The sequence below is a fragment of the Marmota monax genome, unplaced genomic scaffold (assembly GCF_021218885.2).
Source record: "Marmota monax isolate L192 unplaced genomic scaffold, Marmota_monax_Labrador192_F-V1.1 WCK01_AAM20220418_F8-fsc00018, whole genome shotgun sequence".
Classification (NCBI taxonomy): Eukaryota; Metazoa; Chordata; class Mammalia; order Rodentia; family Sciuridae; genus Marmota; species Marmota monax.
Genome location: NW_026692201.1, coordinates 20,991,255 through 21,017,487, shown reverse-complemented (window position 1 = coordinate 21,017,487; position 26,233 = coordinate 20,991,255). Strand labels below are relative to the sequence as shown.

The following is a 26,233-nucleotide window of genomic DNA, read 5'->3' as shown; positions in this document are numbered from 1 at the left end:
ATCGGTACTCCATTCACTTAGCATCATTGAATCCAAAATGAAAAAATCAGTTGAAACACTTAAAACTGGTAAACAGACATACCTCCTCTTTTATTGTCTGCTGTGGGCAGTAGTAGATTTATCAGAGTAATTTCTTCTTGTAGCTTTCCACTTCTTTATTGCCTAAATGATACTCAAAATTTTACCTAAAGCTTCCACTTGTGTGATGTCATTTAAATATTCTGGAATTAAAATAAGGATTTATATTTATAAAGTATTCCTATAAGACAAGCATTGGGAAAGCACTATAATTACATTATCATAGTTGATCCTTATAATAACCCTGAGAAAACATGTATCCCTATTAACCCTAGCTTACATAGAGGAAACTGAGGGTTAGAGAAGTTAAGAAACTCATGCAGAGTCACAGCCAATAAGCTACAGTGTGGAATTTGAATTCAAGACAGGCAAACATTTGCTCCTCTGCCATCCCCAAATTCTGATGTAATAGGTGGCTTTGTGGAAATTCCCCATCCAAAAGGTGCTGGTGAATTTTGCTAGAGGAGATTCCTAACTTGGTGGCATGCCCTGCTATTATTCAACATTATTCGAGCATCCAAGAGGAAGCTAGACACAAGTTAAATTACTTTTTAAACAATACACTTAGCAGCATCAGCAGAGCCTCCTAAAGTAGCTGTCCTTGAACATGCATGATTCCTCTTTTGGTCATCTGAGTTGGTTTTGTATTGCACTTGGTCTTGAATTTACACCATAATTTTTAGTACAATAAGTAAAGTCATTTTATTTGCTAAAAACAGGTATATATATATATTTAAATGTTAGAAACCAAATTGCCCCTTAATATTTTCTCTGATACTTTAATAAGGGAGGTACAGTGAGAAATGCATAAACCAGCATTCCATCTATACTTCTATTATGAGGGATCACCATTTCCTTTTTAACTTCAGGTTTCGCTTTAAAAGGATCACTGTGCGAGAGTGTCTACAGAAGCCCAGTTATTGTCTATAATGTATCTGTGAGGTTACAAGTTTTGACAACACAATTGTAACACTAATTTATTTACTTCTTGGGGTTCTCTCACATTACACATGACCTAAAGATGAATAGTGAACATTTCACACTTCAGGGAGGAAGGAGATAGTACCTAGATGGCCAACCAGATGCCCTGGGTCGTCAAGGCTCTTGACAGCTTTCTCTCATCACAGATCTCCTCAACATAGATTATTGGCTCTAATGTAGCATTTTGATTTCTCATCCTCATAAAATAACTTGTGTGATTCTGCATTCTGTGTCCTTTAACTCTTCCAGGAAGTCATGTTTGATAATACTGCCTCCGTGATTAATCACTCCTTTGGTCCAGTCCCCTCCAAATTTATAGAAGCAGGATTCTCAGTATTGGAAGGCGTTTGCATGTAAGGTCTGTTCTGCAACTTAAAGATACATGAGTCCAGTGCCTCTTCAAATGCTTGGCCTACTATACTGCAAACAGTGGGTACTCAGAAAGTATGAAGTAACTGGCTAAGTAAACAGACAGGGCTTCTCTCAGAATGAAACCCTATGCACTTTGCATAAAATTGCCAAGGTATCAGGAATAATATCTCCATTCTTATTAAAATTTTGAAATCCAACGTACAGAGTTTCTACCACTTACAACCACGCCAGATTTATTCCCAAGGGGCAGCTTGTTCCTGGGAAAACCTGACTCAGCTGGTTTAAATTATTCCTTTTGAGCCACTTAACTTCTGAATTTCCTCATTCAGTGGCTTAAACTCGACTTTAATATTGCACGCATTCAAAACATTTGCATTTAATTGTGTCAGAAGTATGTTTTCCTGTTGGCATCTGAAACATATTCATTATCTGTGTCAGGCTTATGTTGAGAGAGTTTGGTTATTTATATCTAGAAAATCAAATTCAACAAAGATAACTGAAGGCATGAAAGTAGATTTTTCTACTTTTTTATTGTAAGAATATGCAGCCTGTAGATACACAAATTCAAATCCTTGGCAAATCATATTTTCAATGACTGTTTGTCTAGAGATAAATGGATATGTGTAGAGAAAGTTATTTTAAGAATGATAAGTCAACATGAATTTTATTTTTGAAGTGTATCTATACATATATTTTAAATATGCGTATGAGTCAAGAAAATATTGTATCTGGCAAAGTAATTGCTGTAGCACTTCATGTGATAAACATATTTGAGCCTTATACAATTTATTTAAAACTATTTAAACCTTATCCCAAATTAAAGAACATTAAAATCTTGTCATATGCTTATAACTACAGGGTTAAAATTGAGGTTTGAGATACCTCCTGCCTGGGTGTGCATCCTTGGATCATCTATTTATTAAAACCAACATGTCTTCCTATTAGAATGTCACACCACTGGGGATTCATGTAGGGAAGTTCAATACCTTCTGCTATCCCAGGATATATTTAAATTAATTTAAGAACAAAGCCTTCTCCTGGATCTAACACCAGTTTTTATCATAGTGGTTTTAATCAGAACCTGAAGGAGGCTGGCTGCCGAATATGATGCCCTATGAATACATGTTGATTTCATGAATCCTATGCCCTGTTGATCAAACCACATGCTTGTCTAACATGTTTGTGAAACAGTAAAACTTTTTCTCTTCAAAGTAGAAATTTGCCTACTTAGGAATGATGTATTTTGAAGACGGATAGTGACCCCTGAAAGGCATCCATTAATCACTTAGAATGGACCTTCATATACAAAGTGAAATCAATCAATGGGATAAATCCTTGCCAAATTTTGACCCCAATTTTCACCTAAAATACTCAGGTAGTCAAAAGACTATTTATTCTCTTAGCCTAAATAACCAGGAAACATCAATACCCATTTTCCTACTCACTGATTATGCAGATAAACTGACATGTAGTTACCGCTGCTGTTGAAAAGATCACATGTGTTTTAACTAGCGAAAGATGACAGGATGATCAGAAGCCACACCTGCAATACATCTGCAGACTAAAATATCAGGATAACAAAATGCTGTTAAGTATTGGTGGCCATAACCCTCAAGTATGTATTGAGCTTTGTGTTCTTCACTGAGCTAGAAGCAGTGGAGAGGGGATATTTTAAAACATCTAAGAACAATCACTGTCCTCAAGAGGTTTCCCACAGGAAAAAAAAAACTCTTTTCCCATTAGAGAAATCATCTACAAGTCCTTTGACATAATGGACACTAATAAGAGAGCAGCAAAATAAGTCAGAGGTTCATCTTGGACTGAAGACAATTATCGTTCTTAAAATTCAGAATGAGGAAAGATGAGTGAATTGCAGAGCCAAGAAGTGCTTCAAGTCCTGAAGAATGGGTGGAAATTACCCAGGTGGAGGAAAGGTAGGAAGGACACTTCAGGTAGAGCATTCAGCAGGGGAACAGCCTGCAAAGTATGATTTGTGCTCTGAGTGGCCACACTTGAGCCTCTTGCTAGCATTCAGCTTGTTGAGCAAGTTCGAAATCAAGCACTTTGCTTCGGGCCCAGGTGCTTCTATTGGATGTGTTGCAAACTGTTTTTTTTCATTTCTTAAATATAGGAATGACACAAATTGTTGTATTTTACAGGTGTTGGAGAGTCTATTCAGGAGGCTAGCCCACCACTAGGATAAGGTGAGGGCTATCTAACTTAGTGCAGTGGGAAACGAAAAGGAATGAGAAGAGAGCTTGTCACAGTAAACTTCTATGGCTAAAACCTCATAAATCATCTAGAAAAATGGAAGTTATCCATAAAACTTCTGATGTTATCCATGAATTAGCAGAATATAATGTTTTAAATTCAGTATATTATAAATGCACCTGCAGTTTGCCATAAGTGCCACTAGGTGGCGAACGTGCATTATTCGTGGCTTGAGTTTAGAGACTTCCTGTAAATGAGATTTAGCTAATTATGAGAATTCAAGTTCTAATTAAATTAGATTTTCTATCAGTGAAATATATTTATAACTTATGTAACTAGTGAGTAATAGAATACCAAAATATTCAATGGTATTCTTTCTTTTTATTTTTAAAAAATTGTTCTAATTAGTTATATATAACAGTAAAATGGATTTTGACACATTGTACACAAATGGAGAACGACGTCTCATTCCTCTGGCTGTACATGGTGCAGAATCACAATGGTAATGGTACTTATTTCAAACATAAAAGAACATATATACAAAATTGGTGTCATCTAAACAAAACTCCTATGAAACTCCCCATTTTATTATTTCCTATTCAGTAATCACTCAGGAAACATCCTTATTTAGTATTCATATAGTGACAAGTATCTTTGGTAAAAAAATGACATAAAACTATTTGTGTGCTTAGATTTGTAAATCACACACATAACATTCTAATATCTGAGCTTAATGCTCTGGGTTGGAGCCCATTTCTTCTACTTAGCTATTTTCCCTGATAGATTAAGTAAGTAGATAGAACCCTTACCTGAAAGTGTTTCTGCTATTCCCAGGAAGCTCAGTGGAAATATGTTACTTGTTGTATCTTCCTCAGAATGTTTTGCCTGACTGTAAGCACCATGAAGACAGGGCCAATGTCTATGGGCTTAGGACTCCGTCTTGGTTCCAGACCCTTAATGAGTTAATGAACATTTTCTTCTAGCCAAAAAATAGTCTAGTGCCTTTCCATGTGATCTTAGTAAATGAGGCGTGATTACATGTTTTTGCTATCCTGGCAATAAGTTTGTACTTATTATCTTCTAAGACTGACTCCAGTTCATACAAAGATTTTTACATATACTTTGTTTCTTGTATTCTCTCATTTGAAGTATATATGGGTACAAGGGTGTGTGTGTGTGTGTGTGTTTAGGAAATCTGAACTTTAGTATTAATCTTTCTAAATTCAACAAGATTGATTTGGGTTATTCTAAATTCTAAGGTTAACCAATATTTGTATTTAGCTTATATTTATATTGCTTGAATTTAACTATATAAATCTGGGAATGCATCTTAAAATTAGATAGGATACTTGATTTGGGGACTGTGCTTGCCAAAGTGATATTGTGCTAGTAGTTATTGCCATTCACTGGGGAATGTATGTTATTTAATCTTTTCAGTAACTATATGTTACTACTAATCATATTTATATATAAAGAAGCTGAAGTTCAGGGTTGAGGATGTGTACCTCAGTGGTACAGCCCTTGCTTTTAGCATATGTAAAGCCCTGGCTTCTATCACCAACATTGCAGGGAAAAAGGATAGTGAGGAGAGGAGCTGAAGTTCAGATGCTTACGTAAGGTACATGAGAACAACTAGTTAGCAAGATTCAAACTCAAGGTCAGCAGGTGGAAACTGAGGTCCAAACCTGGGGCTACTTAGTTGTATAGCCTGTATACTTCACTGGAATGTTCTACTGCTTATTCTACTACTATGCTGAATTTTTTCTGCTTGAAAATGTAGTAAAATAGAAACATTTATTCAAACATACTTATGAGGCTAGACCTTACATACAATGCACAAATACTCTCAAAAATCTCTTTCCATATAGCAGTTTTGGTGGAAATTGCTTCGGAACAAGAAAAATTCTACTTTAGTCTATCAGTAATGTGGAGATATTTGTGACCCACCTGTACTGTAAAACGCTCAACTGGCTTGCCATTTCTATATCCAGATTAAAACTGTCTTCTTCTCTAACATATATTTTGTACTCAGTACTAAATATCAGAGTCTCATTTAATTCAAAACATAATTTAGACAAATACTGTTAAAAGTATAAAAAACTGACCTGATGGAGCTCTCCCAGTAATTAGTCTGAGTCTCCAGATATTCTTGAACATACATGGAAGAGAGGAGGCACATCTGAGATGCAGTCTGGCAAGGAAATAGATACCTCCATGTCCTCCCAGTGGGAGTAGAAGCTGTACAATCTCTTTTGGAAGGCAGTTTGGCAGTAGGTACCAAAATCACAAAAACATGGATTCTTTGGCCAAACAATTCCACTTCCACAAGTTTATCCTACAGATACCCTAACATGTGTGAACTCCTTTTGTAATAACAAAAATTGGTAAAGGACCTAAACTTTTTTTTTTTTAAAGAGAGAGAGAGAGAGAGAATTTTTTAGTTCTCGGCAGACACAGCATCTTTGTTTGTATGTGGTGCTGAGGATTGAACCCGGGCCGCATGCATGCCAGGCGAGCGTGCTACCTCTTGAGCCACATCCCCAGCCCAGGACCTAAACTTAATTAATGGAAAACTGATCAAGTAAATTCACGGTATATCCATGCCATGGGCCATTATGCAGTTCTAAGAATGAGAAAGATTTTAACATTCATGCAAAACAATTTCATAGATATATAATTCATTAGGAAAAAACATGACTTTGTTATTATATGTTGTTTGTGTCTTAAAAGAAAAAAGAAATAGGATAACACACATACACTTCCACTCATTCACATTTGTATTTGCTTGACTATGCACAGCAGAATTTCTGGAAGACTCTAGGAGAAATTAGGTGACACTGATTGTGTCCAAGAAGGAGAGAAATTGGCTCAGAGCCAGGGAGTAAAAGGGAAGCTTTTCCATCCCAATTTGAACATGTATTTATAATTTTTAAAACTATTTATTTACTTACTTTAAAAGACTATGTAAGTGGCTGGGCATAGTGGTGGTGCATGCCTGTAATCCCAGTGGGCTGGGAGGCTGAGGCAGGGGGATCACAAGTTCAAAGCCAGCCTCAGCAATGGCAAGATGCTAAGCAACTCAATGAGATCTTGTCTCTAAATAAAATACAACATAGGTCTGGGGGATGTGGTTCAGTGGTTGAGTGCCCCTGATTTCAATTCTGGTACCAAATAAAATACTATTTAAAACGTGTATCCTTCAACTCTGCATTTCAAGATTTGGAAGTTTGGTTGTACAAAGTACAAAGACTTCGTACATACAAAGATGTTCTCTGCACCACTATTTAAATGATAGCTAGGGAAATCAATAAAAATGTTCAGCATTTAGAAGTTAAAAGCAAGAAATATGTATATATGGGTGTACACTTCACATCTCCTTTGTAAATGCAATAAATTTACATGTTCAATATCAGGGATTCCAGATCAAACTTGACTAATTCATTGAATCCATAGCATATGACACTGTTCTTGACATGTAGTAATCACATGATTAATAATTGCAGAAAGATTAATACATAGAAAAAATATTGGAAGGATATATCTTAAATATGATCACGTTTTCAAGAGATTTTTTTACTGTCATCTAAGCTTATTTTTTATTTTTAAGTTTTCTGTAATGCAAGGTTTTGTTTTGTTTTGTTTAAGTTTTTTGCCACCTGTGGATATGCTTTTGGTCCTCACTCAGCCCCTTTCATGCTCGGTGACCTTTTGAAGATATTTCTCCAACTGCAAAATGAGGCTAATAGTTTTTGTGGTTTGTTTGTGGAATGCTTTCCTAAGGCAAGTGCAGGGTTTAGCATAATACCTGGCATATAATGTGGATGTTCTGCTTTCCACTTCTATCATTGAGTCCTGAGTGTGAATGAAGAACTAAAACTTGGTTTACAACTGGGAAGAGAACTTATTTTATAACTGAATATTTAACTTCATCCTACTAATGTTTCTTTAAGGTATGGATCATCCCACTGTATTGATATAGCAAAGGTGTGTTGCCTGGGGATCTATGACTATCCTTCCTTCCAGTGATTAGCACCTATGCTGTGCTGATATAAAATATATGCACACACACTTTTGTGGTCTGTAGAATTTTGTCTGATGGAAAGGATGGAAATCATCTGTGGATCATATTGCTATGCCTAAGAATGCTAGAGAACTTATGGGTTTTGAATGTTTGCCTAAAACTTTGGATGCCCACTTTCTAGACTTGAAAAGCTCCTTGTCAGTCATAATTCCTACAAATAAGAGAAAGCTTATGGACTTTGAATAGAAAATTCTGTTCTTCCTTGTCCTTTGAATTCAATTGCATTAAAATTTTTAAATACAAATTTCACAAAATCATTTTCCTAAGTGTTTTCTAAGTAACTTTTTTTAAACATTTTTCTAAGACAACCAACTTACTTAATAACAAAGTAGATGGGAATAGTCAACTTTGTCATATTTGGAATAGATAAAATTACAAGTAATTCTACAAACTTCAACTTTAAATTTAAGCAATATATTTATAAAATCTTAATACATAAATACAATTTTATAAATCAAACCTGATGATTTGATGAATTTTTTAATGTTCTAGTCCATTCAGGCTTCTATAACAGAATGCCATAGTGTAGGTAGCTTAAGAACAGAAATTTATTTTTCACAGTTCTGTAGACAGGAAAGTCTAAGATCAAGAAGCCAATAGATTCAGTTTCTTGAGGGATCACTTTCTGGGTCATGAATGACTGTCTTTTTGCTATGTCCTCATGTGGTGGAATGAAGTGAAGGACTCTCTGGGGTGTTTTATGAAGACACTAATCCTATCCATGAGGATTTCACCTTCATGACCTAATCATTTTCTAAAGTCAGTTAAATTTCCTAAGGCAACAAGGCACTATGAAAAAAAAAGTAAATAAAACTTCAGATGGATGAAGATTTTTATCCTGGCAGAAAAAAAAATAATAGCAATCAGCAATATTAAAAAATACTGTCAGTTGTCAAATCCTTTCTCTTATGTAATAATATTGTCTTTTAATATTTCTTAGAAATCATGTTTCTTAAGCATGACCACTCTATCCTATATTAATGTGATGTTTGCCACTATAAGGTGGCTCTTTAGCAAAATGACCTTACAAGAGTGACACTACCTGGTATCAGTGACTTTGTGTTCTTAATTGAATTGTGCCAATTATCTCTCTGAAGTTAAAAGAATAAATAAGTGCCTGTTGGCTAAAGAAAAGTATTTAAATGCTTCTCAGAAAGGAGGGGAAATAAGAATCAGAAATTGGAAGGACAATTTTGACATTTAGAGTAATAAAGTGAATAATGAAAAATTAAATGTTAATTTATAATGCTGTCTTTGTTTCCCCGGCTATGTATTTGTCTGGAAAATGCTACTTCTATTTGTATTCCTGCATAGCAGCAGTTTGGCTCAGATAAAATATCTAATTCATAATACTGGTAGATGTGCCAAAAAGTCACACAAACCAGAAGGTTCAAAATAATTTCTATCAACTCTACACAGTGTGTTTGAGGAAGAGCAGATTGTTGTAACTTTAGTGCTTACAATCAGGAAGCATTCATAAACAGAGGCATTTAAACATTTGTGTTCATCTGATATCATAAACACATCAAAAATCAGGTAGGAAAAGTCAATATTTATTGTCATCTATCTTCCAGCACTTAATGATAATTATAGTAACAAAAATAATTAATAATAATAAAATGGTAATAAGGAACATTTTTGGAACTTATTATAAATCAGACAGTGGGCTAAACATTTTACATATTTGGGATTAATCTACCATATTAGACGCAAAACAATCTTAAATTGCTCCAAGTATACAGGGATTTCTTTAGCTCTACAAATTATACCAAAAATATTTTCTTTTGTCGTCCTAGAATACAAACTCCAAGAAAAGAACTGGAAGTAGAATCACTCCCTCTTGCAGTGGCAATATTTCCCAATGCTTTCCTATTGAAGGTTTTCTCATTAATACTGGTACTTGATTTTATATTGGTCAAGTTCCCCTGCAATTTGTGTGGTGTGTGTGTGTGTGTATGGGTGTGTGTGTGTGTGTTTCCCTGGCTAGAGTTGCTCATATTTAATTGTGATTCAGAACTCAGTGTTTGATTTTTTTTTAAAATAGAGGTTCCCAAATGGTGACATACCTATTTCAAATTCCCTTCTGAAACATCTGGGAGTGGAGTGTTAGTAGGGAAGATGGGGGTCACAGGAGGAGAGGAGTGTGAGTTACAGTTGCCACGAAGACTTTTATGAGCTGTGCTCTGTATAAGGCATGGCTTTAAAACTTAGTTTGCGTCACCACCTGTGTGTATGGCCTTTTCTCTCACCAACTCTTTCCAGATGCATAGAAAACAATTTATTCTCATTTGATGATAGAATCTCCTGCATAAACAAGAATGGAGTAAAAGGTTCACTCAGTACATATAATTGAGTGGTATTTATTTATTTGAAGAACCCAGGGCAAGGACAATATGCTTTACTAAACCTAGAACAGTTTGTAGGGGACCATGTGTAACCCTTTTCCCCTTTGTTATGATTAGTGGCATGTGAATATTTCCAGAAGTCAAAAATGACCCTTCAGAACAGAAGCAAATAAATTCCCAGATAGGCAATATCATTCTGGTGATGGTGGAAATTTTCTGCTACCATACCAGCAAAGTGGAACAAATTTAAATCACCAGTGACCTGGTCAAGTTCTAGATTGTTTATCCAGTTACTTAGCAAAGAACTGTTTTTGTTCTCAGAAATCAAGAGCCAGGCTAAGTACTGTGGTACATGCCTGTAATTCCAGTGAGTCATGAGGCTGAAGCAGGAGGATCACTAGTTCAAGGCCAGCCTGGACAACTTAATGAGACTCTGCCTCAAAAGAAAAACAAAAAGGACTGGGGATGTAGCCCAATGGTAGAGAAACCCTGGGTTCAATCCTTAGTACTGCCAAAAAAATCAAGAGCCAGCAATAAAAAGCAGGAACTGGAGAGGAGAAAAAAAAGCATATTTTCTCACTCTTTGATGGTACCTGCTAGATTTCAGACCTGGCGCAGGCTGGTTCACCATTCTGCTGGGGCAGGGAGGGCCAGGAGAGGCAGGTAGTCTTAGTTCAAAGGTAGTCTTCATCAAAAAAAAAAAAAAAAAAAAAAGGTCTTCTCTTTCCATTTAAGAGCAATTGTTGGCTATTGAATACCATGTTGATTTAGACTTTTCAACAGTACAATAAGCTTTGTAAAAGGGGGTTAAATAAAAGACTAGACAAGAAAGATAGAGAAAACTCTTAATATTATTAAGGTAGTGGAAGGGTCTGAAATGCAAAATCAATAGTGAATATGGCAATGCAGCACTGGTATAAATCACCCCCACAGGTCCTGGGAACAGCACTGAGAGGAAAAATGGCATTCCCCAGTGAACAGTTTCACACTTGATGTCTCTAGCAGCCTCTGTCCTGTTCATTTTTGGCTAATGATTTGGCCTCCTGCATCACAGAGAAAAACAGAAGCGATTAGAACACTCAGGTCTTTGCATCTTCCTAACACCAATGCTGAGACCTCCTTTATCTTCACTACTCTTTTTTCCCTTTGGTCACTGGGGAAAAGGTATCCTTGCCTCTCCCTTTGTCTCATCTCTTTGCAAACTGCAGTGCCATTGGCCCTCATTTTCTGCAACATCCTTTTCCTCTGTGCTGCTTGGTCATTCAAAAACAAGTAAATATACTCTAGGATATCTCTTTGCAAATTTTAATGTGCATATGAATCACCTAGGAATATTATTAAGCTACAAATCTTGATTGGAGTTATAAGGCTGTAGTATTTATCTTTAAAAAAGCCTCTTGATTCCACACACATATATTCCAGCTCTCTCCCCATTATATAGCAACCCTTCACAGCAAAATTTTTGAGAGGTGTCTACAGTGAGTGTGTCCACTTTGCAATTGCACTCTGCTAAATCCATCCACAGCTTCTATCCCAGCGACTGAGCTGAAATTGCTCCTTAAGGTCACATATCCATTTGCCAAATCCACTGGCATTTTTCTCTTGTCTTTATTGAATTCTCAGAGTTTGAGAGTTTATCCTTCTCTCTTTCAAATACTTCCTTTATTTTGACTTTCATAGTGCCTTCTAATTTTTCTCCCACTTCAGTCTTTTTCAGTCTCCTCTGCTAGTTCCTACCTATCTGCTCAATAGTTAAGTTTTGCTGGGCCCAGAGCTGTTTTGGTGCTCTCTGTCCACATTCCCTACCTGGGTGACTCCTTCTTTTTTGACATTAAGGACCTTCTGAATACCAAGAACTTTCAAATCAGTATCTCCTACCCTGACTCAAACATCCTTCCACCTATTGCTATTACCTCCTGGATATCCAATAGGCACCTCACACTTTTTCATTGTCCAAATACAACTCTTCATCTACCTTTTCTCAAGCATGCTCTTTCTGTCCTCATCTTCAATTCAATAAAAGAAGATTGGAAGAAAGGAAGAAGGAGAAAAATGAGGACAATTTTCCCAATTCCCCATATTTATCTTTGCTTCTGGGGCATTTTCTAATAGTGTCTAAGTGGCTGAGTCTGTGGTTCACCTTCCCAACAGACAGATCCTCCATAATCTCAAATACTGCCAAGACTTCCATGGCTTGGCTCCTGTCACATGGTCAGGCCATGTGGTCTAGTACCTAGACTCCAGTAAGTAGCATTACCTCCCTCTGACAATGGCTTCCTGCATTGCCAAAATCTGCCACACTCTATTTGATTCTCAATTTTTCCATCACCTGTGTAGCCACTTCCCTGCATTAAATTCCATTTGAAAGACCGAAAGGAGTTATTGTTTTCCTGACATAAACACCTACTTTTCAACTACAGAGTTCATCTTTGGAGCAGCCCACTCTGACCACTGGGTCCTTCTCTAGAATATGTACCTTTGTCCAGTGGCTCACTGAACTTTTAACTTCCTGCTATTTTTCTTGTTTGTTTACTTATGTGTTTGGTGCTATCTTGCATATCACTATATCCTGTAGAACCTATAACAGTGTCTGATATTTAGTTTATATTCATTTATTCAATAAGTACTTGTTAAGAGGTTTAGCTAAACAGAATACTGCTCAAATGAGTAGGTGATATGAATAAAATGAATTATCTGATAAGTAGGATTCTCAACATAAATTCCAGGAAAAGGAAGAAAGAACTCAAAATAAGAAAATATTACCTTTTGGGAAAAAAGACAGTTACTGGGTGGAAGGAAATGAGTGTGTGTGTGTGTGTGTGTGTATGTGTGTGTGTGTGTGTCTATTTTGTTGGTACTGGGGATTGAACCCAGAGCCTTACAACATGCTAGGCAAGTGCTGTACCACTGAGCTACATCCTCAATACTTTGTAATTTTTGAGACAGAGTCTCATTAAGTTGCCTAGACTGGTCTTGAACTTGCAATCCTCCTGCCTCAGCCTCCCAAATAGTGGGATTATAGGTAGATGTACATAACCATTTCTGTTGAACTAGTCTTTAAGTAATATCTACGAATGCATCTGTTGTACACAATTTGTCAACACTACTAGACACTGTCTCTAACTTACTAGTGGAAAGACTGAGTATCTGAAAGGTTAAGTAATTTACACGGGTCACATACTTTGTAAAATACATCAGGATTCAGGTTCACATCAACCTGATTAGGACAAGCCCAGGAAAGTACATAATGGCCTCAATTCATGTCCATTCTACTTTTATTTTACATACAGGAATTTTAAATGCAGATAAGTAAACCACCATTTCTAAGGACTTATTTTATCCTATTAAAGCGATAGCTATCTATGGTGTAATATTTTGAAACTCTTTCAAGTTGATAACCATCTTTATCTTGCCTTTTCCCACTCTTCACCCTGACCCACCCCCAAGTTTATTGACAGACAGAGACCATCATCCATATAAGTAAGTTCTCAACAATGCTACAATTATAAAGTGGGCCTTAGGTGTTTTCTTCCATGTTGACCTCAGAATGAGCCTGATTTAGTGATTTAGTCTGCAGTAAGGAAGGAGTTGAGAAGATAGGCCTGCTCCATATATCAGCAGTATCCCGTAGAGCATGAAGTTCTTATACAGGTATGTGCTACATATGGCATCAATAGAGAAAGATGGCTTACTTCCTTCCAGATTTGCCAAGCCCCTTATTTACTGACATTACCTTTGTTTTGTCGAATTTCACTGAAGAACCCTATTATCTTTTTAAGGAGGACAATTGAGTTCACAGCCCTGTTCTTGATTTTTCACATTATGTCCAAATGAAAATGGTGGGTGATGTTATTATTATTATTGTGCCTTTTATAGGAAAACTGAGAGTGAAAAGCCCAAAATGGTGAAGGAAAATTTTTCCTAATGTTCATTTCCCTTGTTTGGTCGATTCAAGTCGGGCCATTAACACAACTTCAACATTGCTTTTTTCCTGATTTGTTTTTAAGACTTCTCCCTATCCCCAAACATCATGTTCTCAGAACACTGAAAACTTACAACAGGCAAACAAATCATGGAAATTAAATAGCAATAAAACTGTTGTTGGTTTCATATAAAAAATATTATCCAGTATTTAAATGGCGATTATTTCCAGAAACTTGGCAATTGTAACCATACAAATGATGAAATTGATTCCAGTCACAGTCCATCTTTGTTTGGAAAGGAAATACCAGTAGTGTTTGAAAAATGGATTATTAAAGACCTTGGTTTGCTGAAGGTGGCTCATATGTTCTATTTGCTAACACAGCATCTTGTTGGGGAAAAAAAAAAAATAAGCGCAGCTTTTCCTTATCCCAGATTATTTTCACTACAGATCTTTAGAGCAGGAAATAAAAAACAGCTAATGGTTCATGGGGCATGTGGAATTAGTTTAAACAAAGCCAAACCCTGGTCCTGCTGACCGCCTCCTCTTTCCTGTGCTGTTTTGTCTATGCCGGCCTTAGAATATGTCAACAAATCTCTTTTAAGCTCAGATGGGAGAAAGGATGGTGATTCTCTCTCTTTCTATAATTTATAACAGATGTGCCTTTTTAGAAAGGTACAAATTTGTCTTGTAAAATATTTGTAAAGAAAAATAGCCTCCGGATTTCACAAAGTAATTCTTACTCAGTTTTGGAGATATCACAAAGAACATTGTTTTTATAATACTAATATGACTCCTTTCTCACACAATTTGATTATGACTCAAGATTAGTTTTTGGGAAGAGTCAAGCTTAAATATCTAAAACAATGTAGTAAAAAAAATATCATGTGTGACTTGATGGCTTTTTGACAGTGACCTAAAAGAAGTCCCTTTTCACTCATGAGACATGGATTATGGTGCTGGGAACTCTTTTTAACTAGTAACATCTTAGCTTTTCCAAGCCTCAGTTTCCTTATGTGTAAAATGGAGGAAACACTTGCCCCTGACATCTCAAATAGAAAGATAAAAGTGTTTTATGAAGCATAGAGTCCTAAAAAGGTAAATGATGATTTTTAAATAAAATCTAAGAAAACCTTTTCGTTTTTACACAAGTTCCACCCATTGTGTATATGTCCTTTTGTTATATATTAGAAAGCTTCTTTTTTTGATTAAAAACTGCACTAATGGCCAAGGGGTATGGCTCAGTGGTACAGTGCTTGCTTAGCATGTGTGAGGCCCTGGGCTTGATAACCAGCCCCACAAAAACAAACAAAAACTGCACTAGAAAGTAGATTGGCTATAGAGCTTGTACTGTTTAAGATTAGAGAATTCGGCCCTGGTTCAGCCATGAGGCTTGTTGAGGAACAAAACTCTGATTCTAATGGAATGTTTTGCTTGCATAAGCACTGACAGATAAAAATCACATGATATACATGATAATGGCATGTGTCTTACATGAGTATGACAAAAGGCATGAAGAGGACATACAACTTTTAGTGGGTGAGGACTATTGTAAACAGATGGTCTCTTTCTACTCAGATGCCAGTTTTCAAATCTCAGGTAAAAATATGTAAACATAAAAACTTATAAAAATATAACTGGAGCTACCAAAGTCGTGTGAGCACAAATTACGGTAGAAGTGTGGGACTTTAGATAATAGGCCTTCAGTTTCCTCAAGCAGGAAATGAGAATAACTCAGGTCACCTTGGGTAACTGTTGTAAGGATGATATGAGACACATATGACGACATATAAACATAAAATAATATTCCAGAATTATAAATAAGAAGGGAGAAAATTCTGTCGTCTTTATTAAAATTTAATAAAAATTAACATTTAAAGGTTAGACTATTTCCTTTTTCAGTTTCTTCAAGTTATTGATAATATTGATGATTAATTTACTGAGTACTTATGTTCCAGATGTTTGTGGTAAATGCTTTAGATAATTTTTTTAATGATCACAAGGTATCTTCCTTTATTTCTCCAGTTTTACAGATGAAGAAGTCAAATAAATTGCTCAAAACCATGTAGCTAAGGAAATGAGTGGCAGTATTTGAACCACTCAGAAATAGAGCCAATTATTTAGAAATTTAATCATCTTCTAAATAAGATTATGCTTATCTAGAACTACCTTCTCTACCCTCTCAAATGTTCTCTTAGCTCTGCATCTGAACTTAAAACACATTTAAACACACATTTGAAAATGAAACACTTTAGAAGAGGCTTTTAAAAACAAACATAGGCATTTACAATTTTTTCATTAGAAGTTGTAATAAAGAAAACCTATCCCAACATTTGCTATTAGGGTTCAGAAACAATCTCCACATTTCTATGACTGCACCTATAGAAACCGCAGGATAACCTACCAGCAGTGTCTTGAAATCTTTCAAATGACTCTGAGGGACAGAGGTTATTCCATAGCCTTACTATCTTATTGGGTAACATGGCAAAATCTAACCTGAAGGGATTTTAGGACCCACCTTACTTAATCTTTTTATTTTTATTTTTCCAAATGAGGTCTAAGTACAGACAATGACTTGTCCCTGGCCACTGTAATCTTGTGCTTTCACACAAGATTCTTATCCCACAAATTCTTATCCTAGCATTTCTGGGTGATAGTAGCTTTTGTTATTTATGTTTCTCCTTGGTTACTTAGGAACAGCAGCCTCAGAGCTTCTGTGTGTCTTTTATCAAGGTTAGCCTGGAGTCAGACTCTTGGTCCTTTCACTTGGAGTGCATCAGAAAGCAGAGCTTCTCCTGGGACAAAAGCCTGGACAGATCATCTACAAGGCCCTTCTCTAGGAGTTGTACTTCCTGACTGCTGGCAAGGAGACTGAGTCAAAGGTTTCGAGACCAATGTATAGTCCCCATCTTTTAAGAGTTGTCAAATACTTGCAGGACAGTTAGAATGAGTTTTCTTAAATCCTTAGGACTAGAGATATTTGCACCTTCCTTAGGTCCTATATGATGAGGGTGTCTAAAATACTTGGCTTCAGGGAACTCTCCCCAGACAACAGGTATATCTGCACCCCTGTGCAGGCCTTCTGTAAAGTTTATTTGCATTTACTAGAAAAAAATAAGTATTTTACATACAGTCTTTCACAGGTAATAATTTTTGTTTAATTAGAAGCTAACATGGTTAGGAAGTATTTGTTTTGCTTTTGTTTCTGATCCAAGGTATCTGTCCTTCCCTGCTCAAATTCACTCCAACCTCTCCTGGAATCCTCATTCTCCTGTCTGACCAAGTGTGTCTTCTCCAAATTTTCATTCTTTCCCTTTCTCTCTCTTTCCCTTTGGCCTCTTTCTTTCTCCTCTTTTGTCCTATCTTTCCTCCTTTTCTTTTTTTCTCTATCCTTTCCTTTCTGGCTCTCATCATAACAGAGTGCCAGCTGTTATTTAAAAACAATTACTTTTGGCAAGGCGTGGTGCCACATCCCTGTAATCTCAGTGACTTGGAAGGCTGAGGCAGGAGGATCTCAAATTTGAGGCCAGCCTCAGGAACTTTGGCAAGACCCTCAATAAGTTAGACCCTATCTCAAAAAATAAGAACTAGGTATGTAGCTCAGTAGTAATGTATCCCTGGATTCCATCCCCAATTACCACCCCCCCACTCCCAAAACAAGACTTTTTAAAAACTGTTCAGTCCAGGTGATATTTCTATTTAAATTCTTGTAATTTTACAATCATTTTTAAGGTTAAGTGTAAATGTGCAGCAAGGCTATTATAAACTGCACTGCAGAAAATAAGCACTGAAAAACATAAGGCTACTTTGCAACAGAGTTAGGGAAAAAAACTAAGATCAGGAAAATACTTATTCTGGAAGGAAAACAACAAAAACAAAAATATCTGCTAAGTAAGAAGGTAAAGAAGGGATTCTCTATGTAACATGAAGAATCTATCATTACTGTCTAAAGTTGAATCTGGCAGATCAACACTGGATCATTTAGAGCAAAACTAAACATGTAATAAAAGGCTTCATATAGTTGGAAATTTCCTCTAATGTTTCCAAAATTTGTTTTTAATATAAGCCAAAATGAATAAAAATAATTTCAATTCTTTTTTAAAAAAACTAAAGAATTATATTCATAGTTTATTTGTACTAGAAATTATTCTAGAAACTTTATATGTAGCATTTCATTTAATTTAGTTCTTCTTATAACCCTGAAATACAGATGTTTTTGAATACTGTTTTAAGAAAAAATATATACTGTCTTGTTAAATGGTGTCCATCTAGCCTCTTAACCATACATATCTTTCAGAATCCAGTATCTCAATGGAACTCTCCTATTTTTTAAGGATAGTATAGGGAGAAGAGCCAAGGCACCAAGTAAACTGGATAAGATTTGATATAGTAAGAACTGAGTAAGACACTTAGATAAGATTCAGTAGCCAAGGGGCTCTGAGTTGCCAAGTTGCTCTCTGTGAGAATTTCAGTATTCTAGATACTGGGCTGAAATGTAGTTTCCTATATCTGAAAAAGAAAGCATATTGGCACAGAGAAAATATTTGATCACTTCTTCATCTAATCTATATGTCATATCTAATATATTTTCCATAGGTTAGATGTGTAGAACTGAGTGGCATTTTACTGATAAACTAGAAAAAGTGGTGGACCAAAGCTATATTTAGCATAGAAAATAAATAATAGAAAACAAACACTCTAAGCACAATTCTGGACTTCATGTTCTGTGAAGCTATACTTATCCACAGAGCTGTAGTTATTGGTAAACTAATTATGTCTCAGCAAATAACAACCTTATAACCTTTTATATAGCAAAGATTTAAAGAAGCAAAATTAATGATCAAGATTAGCTCTTTGGGGTAGAAGTATCTCAAATTTGAATACATCCCCCAGGAAATAATGTGACCATATGCCTTGGTTTGCTAGTACTGTTCTATTTTATGTTTGTTATGCTGGCATAAAATCGAATAGCTCCTCCCTTTCACTCTGAAGACACTCTCTCAAGCCTGGAAAGTGAAAAAAAATAATTTTATAATAGTGATATTTGGAACAAACATATTCTACATACCCACTAAGTAAGCAATACAGCCCAGGCTTTCAACAGATTCACTTTCTATGATGTCAACAGGTTGACAATGACCATTTGGCAGGGCCCTTAAATGCTTTAATGGCCGAGGCAGGATGCAGCTCAGCATGAGTCAGTCCCAGAATACACATCCCAGATGCCTATTACTTTGGCTTCTTGGTCCCATTCAGAACGGAATCAATGAAAGAGGGGAGGGGACATCTGTCATTTTGGCTTAGAAGTCAATGGACAGGATTTTCCAAATAAGTAAGGTATTCCTATTAATTGCTTAGGTCTTTAGATTTTCCTAAAAATCTCAAAGAAGTAGCTATAAAGTAGCTACTTCTTTGACAGAATGTAGCTTAACTTTCTGTGATATGTAATAGTAATAAAATGGGCAAATATTAGAAAATCACTAATTTAAATTTTGTTTTTATTGATGTTTTATGGACTATTTAAAGTCTAATAAGCTTCTTAAAAATGTACAGAATTAAAGTAGTTGTGCAATAGAAATCTCACATGATCTTAGATTTATAGTTATAGCTGTTTTTATGGGTAATTTTTTTACATCTTCAAAAGTAATATTAATAATACATTTTTTAAAGAAACCAGTGTCACTACCAAGCCTTTGGATGATTGACTACCCTGTGATATTTCTTTCATCCAAGCCAGTTTATAAAGGAAGGCAAAAACAACAATAAAAGAAATGTACCAATTTATTCTCAACTAATAAAGTACTGAACATTAGGGAAAAAAAGTATGAAGTAGTGGAATGTAACACAGAGCAATTCCATTACCCATTGCAGTTTTGGGTCATATACTGTATATAAAGAGTAATTACTTCATTGGTTAGAGACCACAGTGGAGGAATATAGAAATTGATGAAAGATTTTAAAATACAATTTTTTACCTGAAAGCATTTGCCAACATTCCAAAACTTTGCCAGCATTACAGAGAGACCATCTTATTTTTGTCTTTTGGTGGCCAGACAAGGAGTGGCAGTGGGCTGAGAGTACAGGAGAAACAAATACAACGAAGAGTGATCTGATTTTTAAAGAATATTAACAAATAATCATATATCAACAGTTAGGTTTTAAAGTATCTACTAAAAATAGTCTTTGGAGATACCTTAACATGACACATCCTACTAATGAAGTTTCCATATTTAGTATTTGTGCATCCTGTTAGCATATAATCTGATGCTGTTCACTTTCCACCTTTGAATCTAGTTTCTGGATTTTATCTGTGTGATGAGTATCAAGGGTAGATGGTGCTATCTAAAAAGTTTCTGAACATTTTCAAATCCTTTCTTTTTGTTTATCATACTGGGGTTCTAGGGAGAAAATAAAAACTTCCTGGATAAAATAGTCACATAGTATGTTATGGTTTGAAGAATAGACTGAAGTTAGCCAGTTGCAGTCCCAATCCAAGCTGTCATTTTCCCTGAGCCTCAGTTTCCTCTTCTGTGAAGAAAAATATATTGTAGGATGGTTGAGGGGACTGAATGAACTCTTTAAAAATCACTTTGCAGTGCTTAATGACCACTGACTTATACTTCTCTCCCCAAATTACTTATAAAAATAGAAAAACACATTAAAATACCACAGTAAAACCATGCTCAGTAATTTCTAATTAATTTATTTCTTCTAAGTTCCTTCAATAATATTGGAGAAAATCAGGATAATATTCTGATTATAAAGGAAAAAAAATAACTTGCAGGCTTTGAATCATTATAGGAAGGCACAAAGAAGATAAACTTCCATTATCTGAATATTTTGACACATTCCTTTCATTTTTCCCGTAACAGCCATTTAAAAAATAGGATTATATTGCCAGGTGTGGTGACCCATGCCTATAATTTCAGCAGCTTGGGAGGCTGAGGCAGGAGGATCACAGGTTCAAAACCAGCCTCACCAACTTATTGATGCCCTAAGCAACTTAGCAAGACCCTGTCTCAAAAAACAAAAAGGGCTGAGGATGTGGCTCATTGTTTAAGCACTCCCCATTCAATCTCCAGTACCAAAAAAAAAAAAAATTATATCACATTTACTTCCTACTTTTTATTTCTATTAGATCATAAGCATTTTTGTTTTCATTAAATAATAATGCTTTTGATTTCATAATTAATTCCAACCAATATATTATTGATTTTTCTTTTTGGCATTATAAACAAAACTTCAATGAAACATTTTCAGATGTTTACTGAATACGTTGGAAACATCATCCCATCACTTGTCATATTCTTTCAAATTTTTTCCTACTTAAGACTTTAAAATTTTGGGTGGTGTTGCAGATTGAACTAGGAACTTATACATGCTAAGCATACACCAGACCACTGAACTATATGCCTAGCTCTAGCCTTCCAAATTTATGATGACTTGATATGATTTTATGTAACTATCACTATCAGATATTTCCTTGTGATCTCCTAGTAGAGCTTATATGTTTAGAAAGTTCTTTGGTATTCCAAAGTGAGTAAATAATTTACTTATTTAAAAAAAAAATTTTTTAGGTATACATCAACACAATATCTTTGTTTTTATTTTTATGTGGTGCCGAGGATTGAATCCAGTACCTCGCCAGTGCAAGGCAAGCACTCTGCCACTGAGCCACAACCCCAGCCCATCCTATATTATATTTTTATCATTTATTTTTAGCTTTCAAAAATTAACCTAGAATGTATTTGGAGCTATTTGAAGTAAATATTGAAGTAGATATGGGTTATCTCAAATAGGTTAGAGACTCTATTGAAGGTAGGATTTAATATAATTTTGTTCAAATAGTGGACATAATTGCTCAGTAACATAACACTTCCCTCTTTATGATGGTGACACATTATATATCAATCTCTATGTGCCCACATCTCACTTTAATTACTTAAGTATCTGGTCCATTAAATGCTTTTTCATTATTTCTCTTTTATAAAAATTTCTTGGCTGTACTTATTTATTATTCCCAACAAAATTTAGAAACATATCATCATATTCTCTTCAAACAATTGGGATTTGCTTGAAATTGCATTCAAACTGGAGGAAAAAAATTTAGTATTCAGTATTATAATATACAAATATGATATATCCATATTTTCATATAGATTTTGTATATATCTTAAGTTATACCTAAATATTATATATTTTATTGTTGTGAGAAAATATTTTTCACATAATTTTGAATAAATCTTATTCTCAGCAGACTTTTCATTGTACAATCAGCAGGTTTTGACTCATTTTCTTTTTGTAGTGCTGGGGATTGAACCCAGGGCCTTGCACATACTAAGCATTGCAGTCTACCACTATCATATACTCCCCCACCCTGCCCTCCAACTGACTTTGCTATATTTAGAATAAATCACTTATAAGAGCACTTTGCTTTATGGACATAAGTTAATTTAGTTGATACTTGAGATGAGAACACTGAGGATCATGCCGACCAACTTTGTAGTTGTTTATGAACGGAACTACAAAGAGCCAATGGTTATTCATTTCATTCTAAAGTGTACAATTACATAGGTAAAATTAATGCATTTTGTTTTATTAAATGGGGGGGAAGATAAGCAGTTGATGCATCCAAGTCTATCATGACAAGTGAATTTTGACGATAGTGGGGAATGCTGAGTAGCTAATTGCTTTCTATACTGTTTTGGGTTTTGTGTGTCTCATCTACCTCATTGTTTGAAAATCTGTTTTGGCATAAGCAAGATAAATAATGTAGACAATCCTCCCATGGTAATTAAATATAAAATGAAAGCTCCAAGTAATTGACATCTACCAAAGATCAAGTTATTGTAAAACTGGCCTTCATGTCCTTGGTCCACGTATACTGCAATATCCTAGGAGGATACACACACAACTTTGATTCACTTGCCCTTGGTTTCTGGGTGGCAGGATGCCAGCCGTGGCCAAGTGTTCACAGTGTAAAGTGCTTTAGACTCTTCTGAAATGAAAGTCAGTATGTAAATGTGCAACATGACATTATTATTCTAGCTTCCTGGCTGCTTTCAGCAAGCACTGACTGCCACATGAGGTCTCAAGTGTTCTGGCATAGTATGCAAGTGTTCAAAAGAAGTTAAAGTAATGAAATTGGATCTATATTTCCATAGATATTCAAGCTGGCATGGAGGAATGGAGTCATGGAATCAGGGTTGGATGGTCTCCACTAAACAGCCTAGGCAAGTGCCTGTGATGCCAGGCTACTAAGCAGAATTTTCAATCGTGAAAGGCCACCACTATTTCTTCTTCTGGGTTTAAAATTACAAAATATGCACATTTCCCTTAGGCTCACACCACTTTCTGGGTGCTTTGTGTTCAATCCCCACCCACCTCTTCCCTGGAGTGCACCAGCTTTGCTTAAATTCTGCACAAGTTTTAGGATGAACTATATAAAAAAAGGGGGGGAGGGGTAGGGAGAGGGGATTTAGTCAGAACCTTGACTAATAGTATATGCTACTGAGTAAGAGTATTACTTTTCAGTGGGTGATTAAGCTTAGTGTATATTTGATCTAGGAAGTGTCAACTTAATGGATTTCAGTTATTTGTCATTTTTTTGCAGTTTTCATTTGTACCCAGAATATTCTGCTGCTGAATTATCTGAAGCCACAACCAAACATGGGTCTATGGGTGGTAGGGTCAAGAAAACTGGATTTGCTACGTAGAATATTGATGGGTTCTGAGTCACTGCAAAATCCAGGTTTGCTAATATTGAGATCTGTCCTCTCTTTCACACCCTATCCCCCAACTCCCTCAATGTCTCTTTTAATCAGCCTAAGAACAAAAGAATTCAAGTCTGCTGGGTCACAACCATTTTCATAGCAGCACAGGTCTATGATGCTGGGTACTCTTCCTCCTCATGTCCCTAATATCCTGAAATTTTCATAAGCTTCAATTATCCATCTACGTATAGAAAGTTTATTTAAATTTTAAATATGAGGAACAATGCAGAGAATTCAAGCACTAAAGGATATATTTTATTCATACAGAATTTCTTTTTTTATTGCATTTTAGGACAGTGAAAAAAAGGGATTTATAAATAAAATCTATGCCATCCAGGAGGTATGTGTGAGTATCCAGAACATCCTAGATGAAGTGGCTTCCTTTGGCGAAAGGATAAAGAAGTGAGTGATGCTGACATGTGAGCCCTGGCCTTCTGTGGGACAGGGTATCCATTTATTTCTTGAAGGGTGAAATGCCACATTCATTTTGGCAGGACATACTCCTTCTGGGTGATCTATTGCTCAGTTTCATCATCATTTACTTTGTTTCTGCCAGTCTTTGGTTTTATGAAAGTTCTGTCAATTTCTTCCCTGAAATTTAGAACATATTGGTTGGAAAGAAGTCATACTTGTAGCTTTGAAGAAATAACACCATCCTAAATTTTAGCACATTTTTCACAGTGAAAGACTTTGTTCTTAAATGGAATATGCAATCATGATAGAAAAAAATAAATCAAGCTAAATGATGATTTCAGGTAATGAATACACTTGTATTTTATTATTGGTCTAGTTATAGTTTCAAGTTACTCTATATTTAAAAAAAATATTATGTATAGCACCCTACAGAAATATTCCTATACTCTATTCCTCCCGCCCACCTCAGGAATTGAACCTAGAGGTGCTTTACCACTGAACCATATCCCCAGCCCTTTGTATTTTTTTTATTTTGAGACAGGGCCTCACTAAGTTGGTTATGACCTCACTAAATTGGGGAGGTTGTCTTGAACTTGAGATCCTCCTGACTTAGCCTCCCAAGTCACTGGGATTACAGGCCTCCATGCCCGGCCCTAAACTCAGATATTTTAGTTTAAATATCTGAGATCATAATTATCAATGAAACAAACTTTTGCCATCTAGAAAAATCGCAGAATTTTTATACTTAAAAATTCGAATCTTGGGCTGGGGATGTGGCTCAAGCAGTAGTGCGCTCGCGGCGCTGGGTTCAATCCTCAGCATAAAAATAAAGATGTTGTGTCCACCGAAAACTAAAAAATAAATATTAAAAAATTCTCTCTTTTTTAAAAAAATATTAGAATCTTAATTTTTTATACAGCTTCATTGAGAGCTAACATAAAATTAAGGAACTTACTTTATCTTATTGTTTTATTATTTTATTTACTAATACATTTTTAAAAATTAGCCAGGTGTGGTGGTACATGCCTATAGTCCCAGCAACTTGGGAGGCTGAGGTAGAAGGATTTCAAGTTCAAGGTAAGCCTGGGCAGCTTAGTGAGACTGTCTCAAGGTTAAAAATTAAAAAGGACTTAAAAGGCCTGGGGTTGTAGCTCTATAGTAAATTGCCTCTAGGTTCAATCACCAATACCCCCTCCCCCGAAAAAAGTTTACTTAGGAAAAAAAAAACCGGTAAGGTGAATTTACAGTAATTGGTTATGAGTTGAAGCCATGCTAAGGCCTCATAAACTACATGAAACTGGCCTGTGTAATGATTGCTAATGATCTAGTCAAGAAGGGGTACAATGTATCTGGATAAGCCTGGTTTTCTTAGTTTAAATATCAATCTTTTTTATTGATAACCTAAAGTATTCTGCAGATTTAGATCCTTGGACATACACAGAATTTGAAAGGAGTCAATTATTTAAACAAAAGGTGTGAATCATTCATTGGTCCTTTCTCTCTCGCTCGCAAATGTACCCCTAAACAATATTCAGCCTTGGACTTTAAAAGACTCACTCCCACGCCTTTTCTCTCTCCTTCTTCCTCCCTGTGCTATTTCTAAGAATGTTCCCTGTACTCTCTACCCTATCCACTGAAGCATAGTGTGGCCTAAATTTGGGGCATTGGTAGCCCTAAATTTGGGACATTCTTTTTACTTTTCTCCGGAGTACATCATATACTGATAATGTGATGGAAACCTCTCATTTATACCAGAAGACCATGGATCAGCTCTGAGATCAGACTAATGAACACCTGAGGGAAAGAAAGCTTTTTTAACTCTGAATGGTGGGAGGACTCAAACAGAGAACATGATAGCTAGCTGAAGGATATGATCAGAGTCTGGAGGTGGACCAGCTCTGGGGGAACCTGGGCTTTGTAGAATTTTCTGTGCTGAGGTACAGGAATATGGCATAAGATTGAGTAAGTCTTACAGGAGCTATATCTTCTGTAAAACAATATTTTGGATACCAAAAAAGCAAAGTTCCCCTGGGGTCACATAAGATTAAAAACATCA

At 35.7% G+C, this 26,233-nt stretch overlaps 1 protein-coding gene across 1 annotated transcript in view; it reads left to right on the top strand.

Annotated features, from left to right (window-relative positions):
- Mctp1 (multiple C2 and transmembrane domain containing 1) overlaps nucleotides 1-26,233 on the top strand; it is a 526,481-nt gene that overhangs the window by 494,026 nt on the left and 6,222 nt on the right. The window contains exon 20 of the mRNA XM_058573996.1: nucleotides 24,056-24,165. Within this exon, the coding sequence (XP_058429979.1) occupies nucleotides 24,056-24,165 (110 nt within the window). The remainder of the gene's footprint in view (nucleotides 1-24,055; nucleotides 24,166-26,233) is intronic.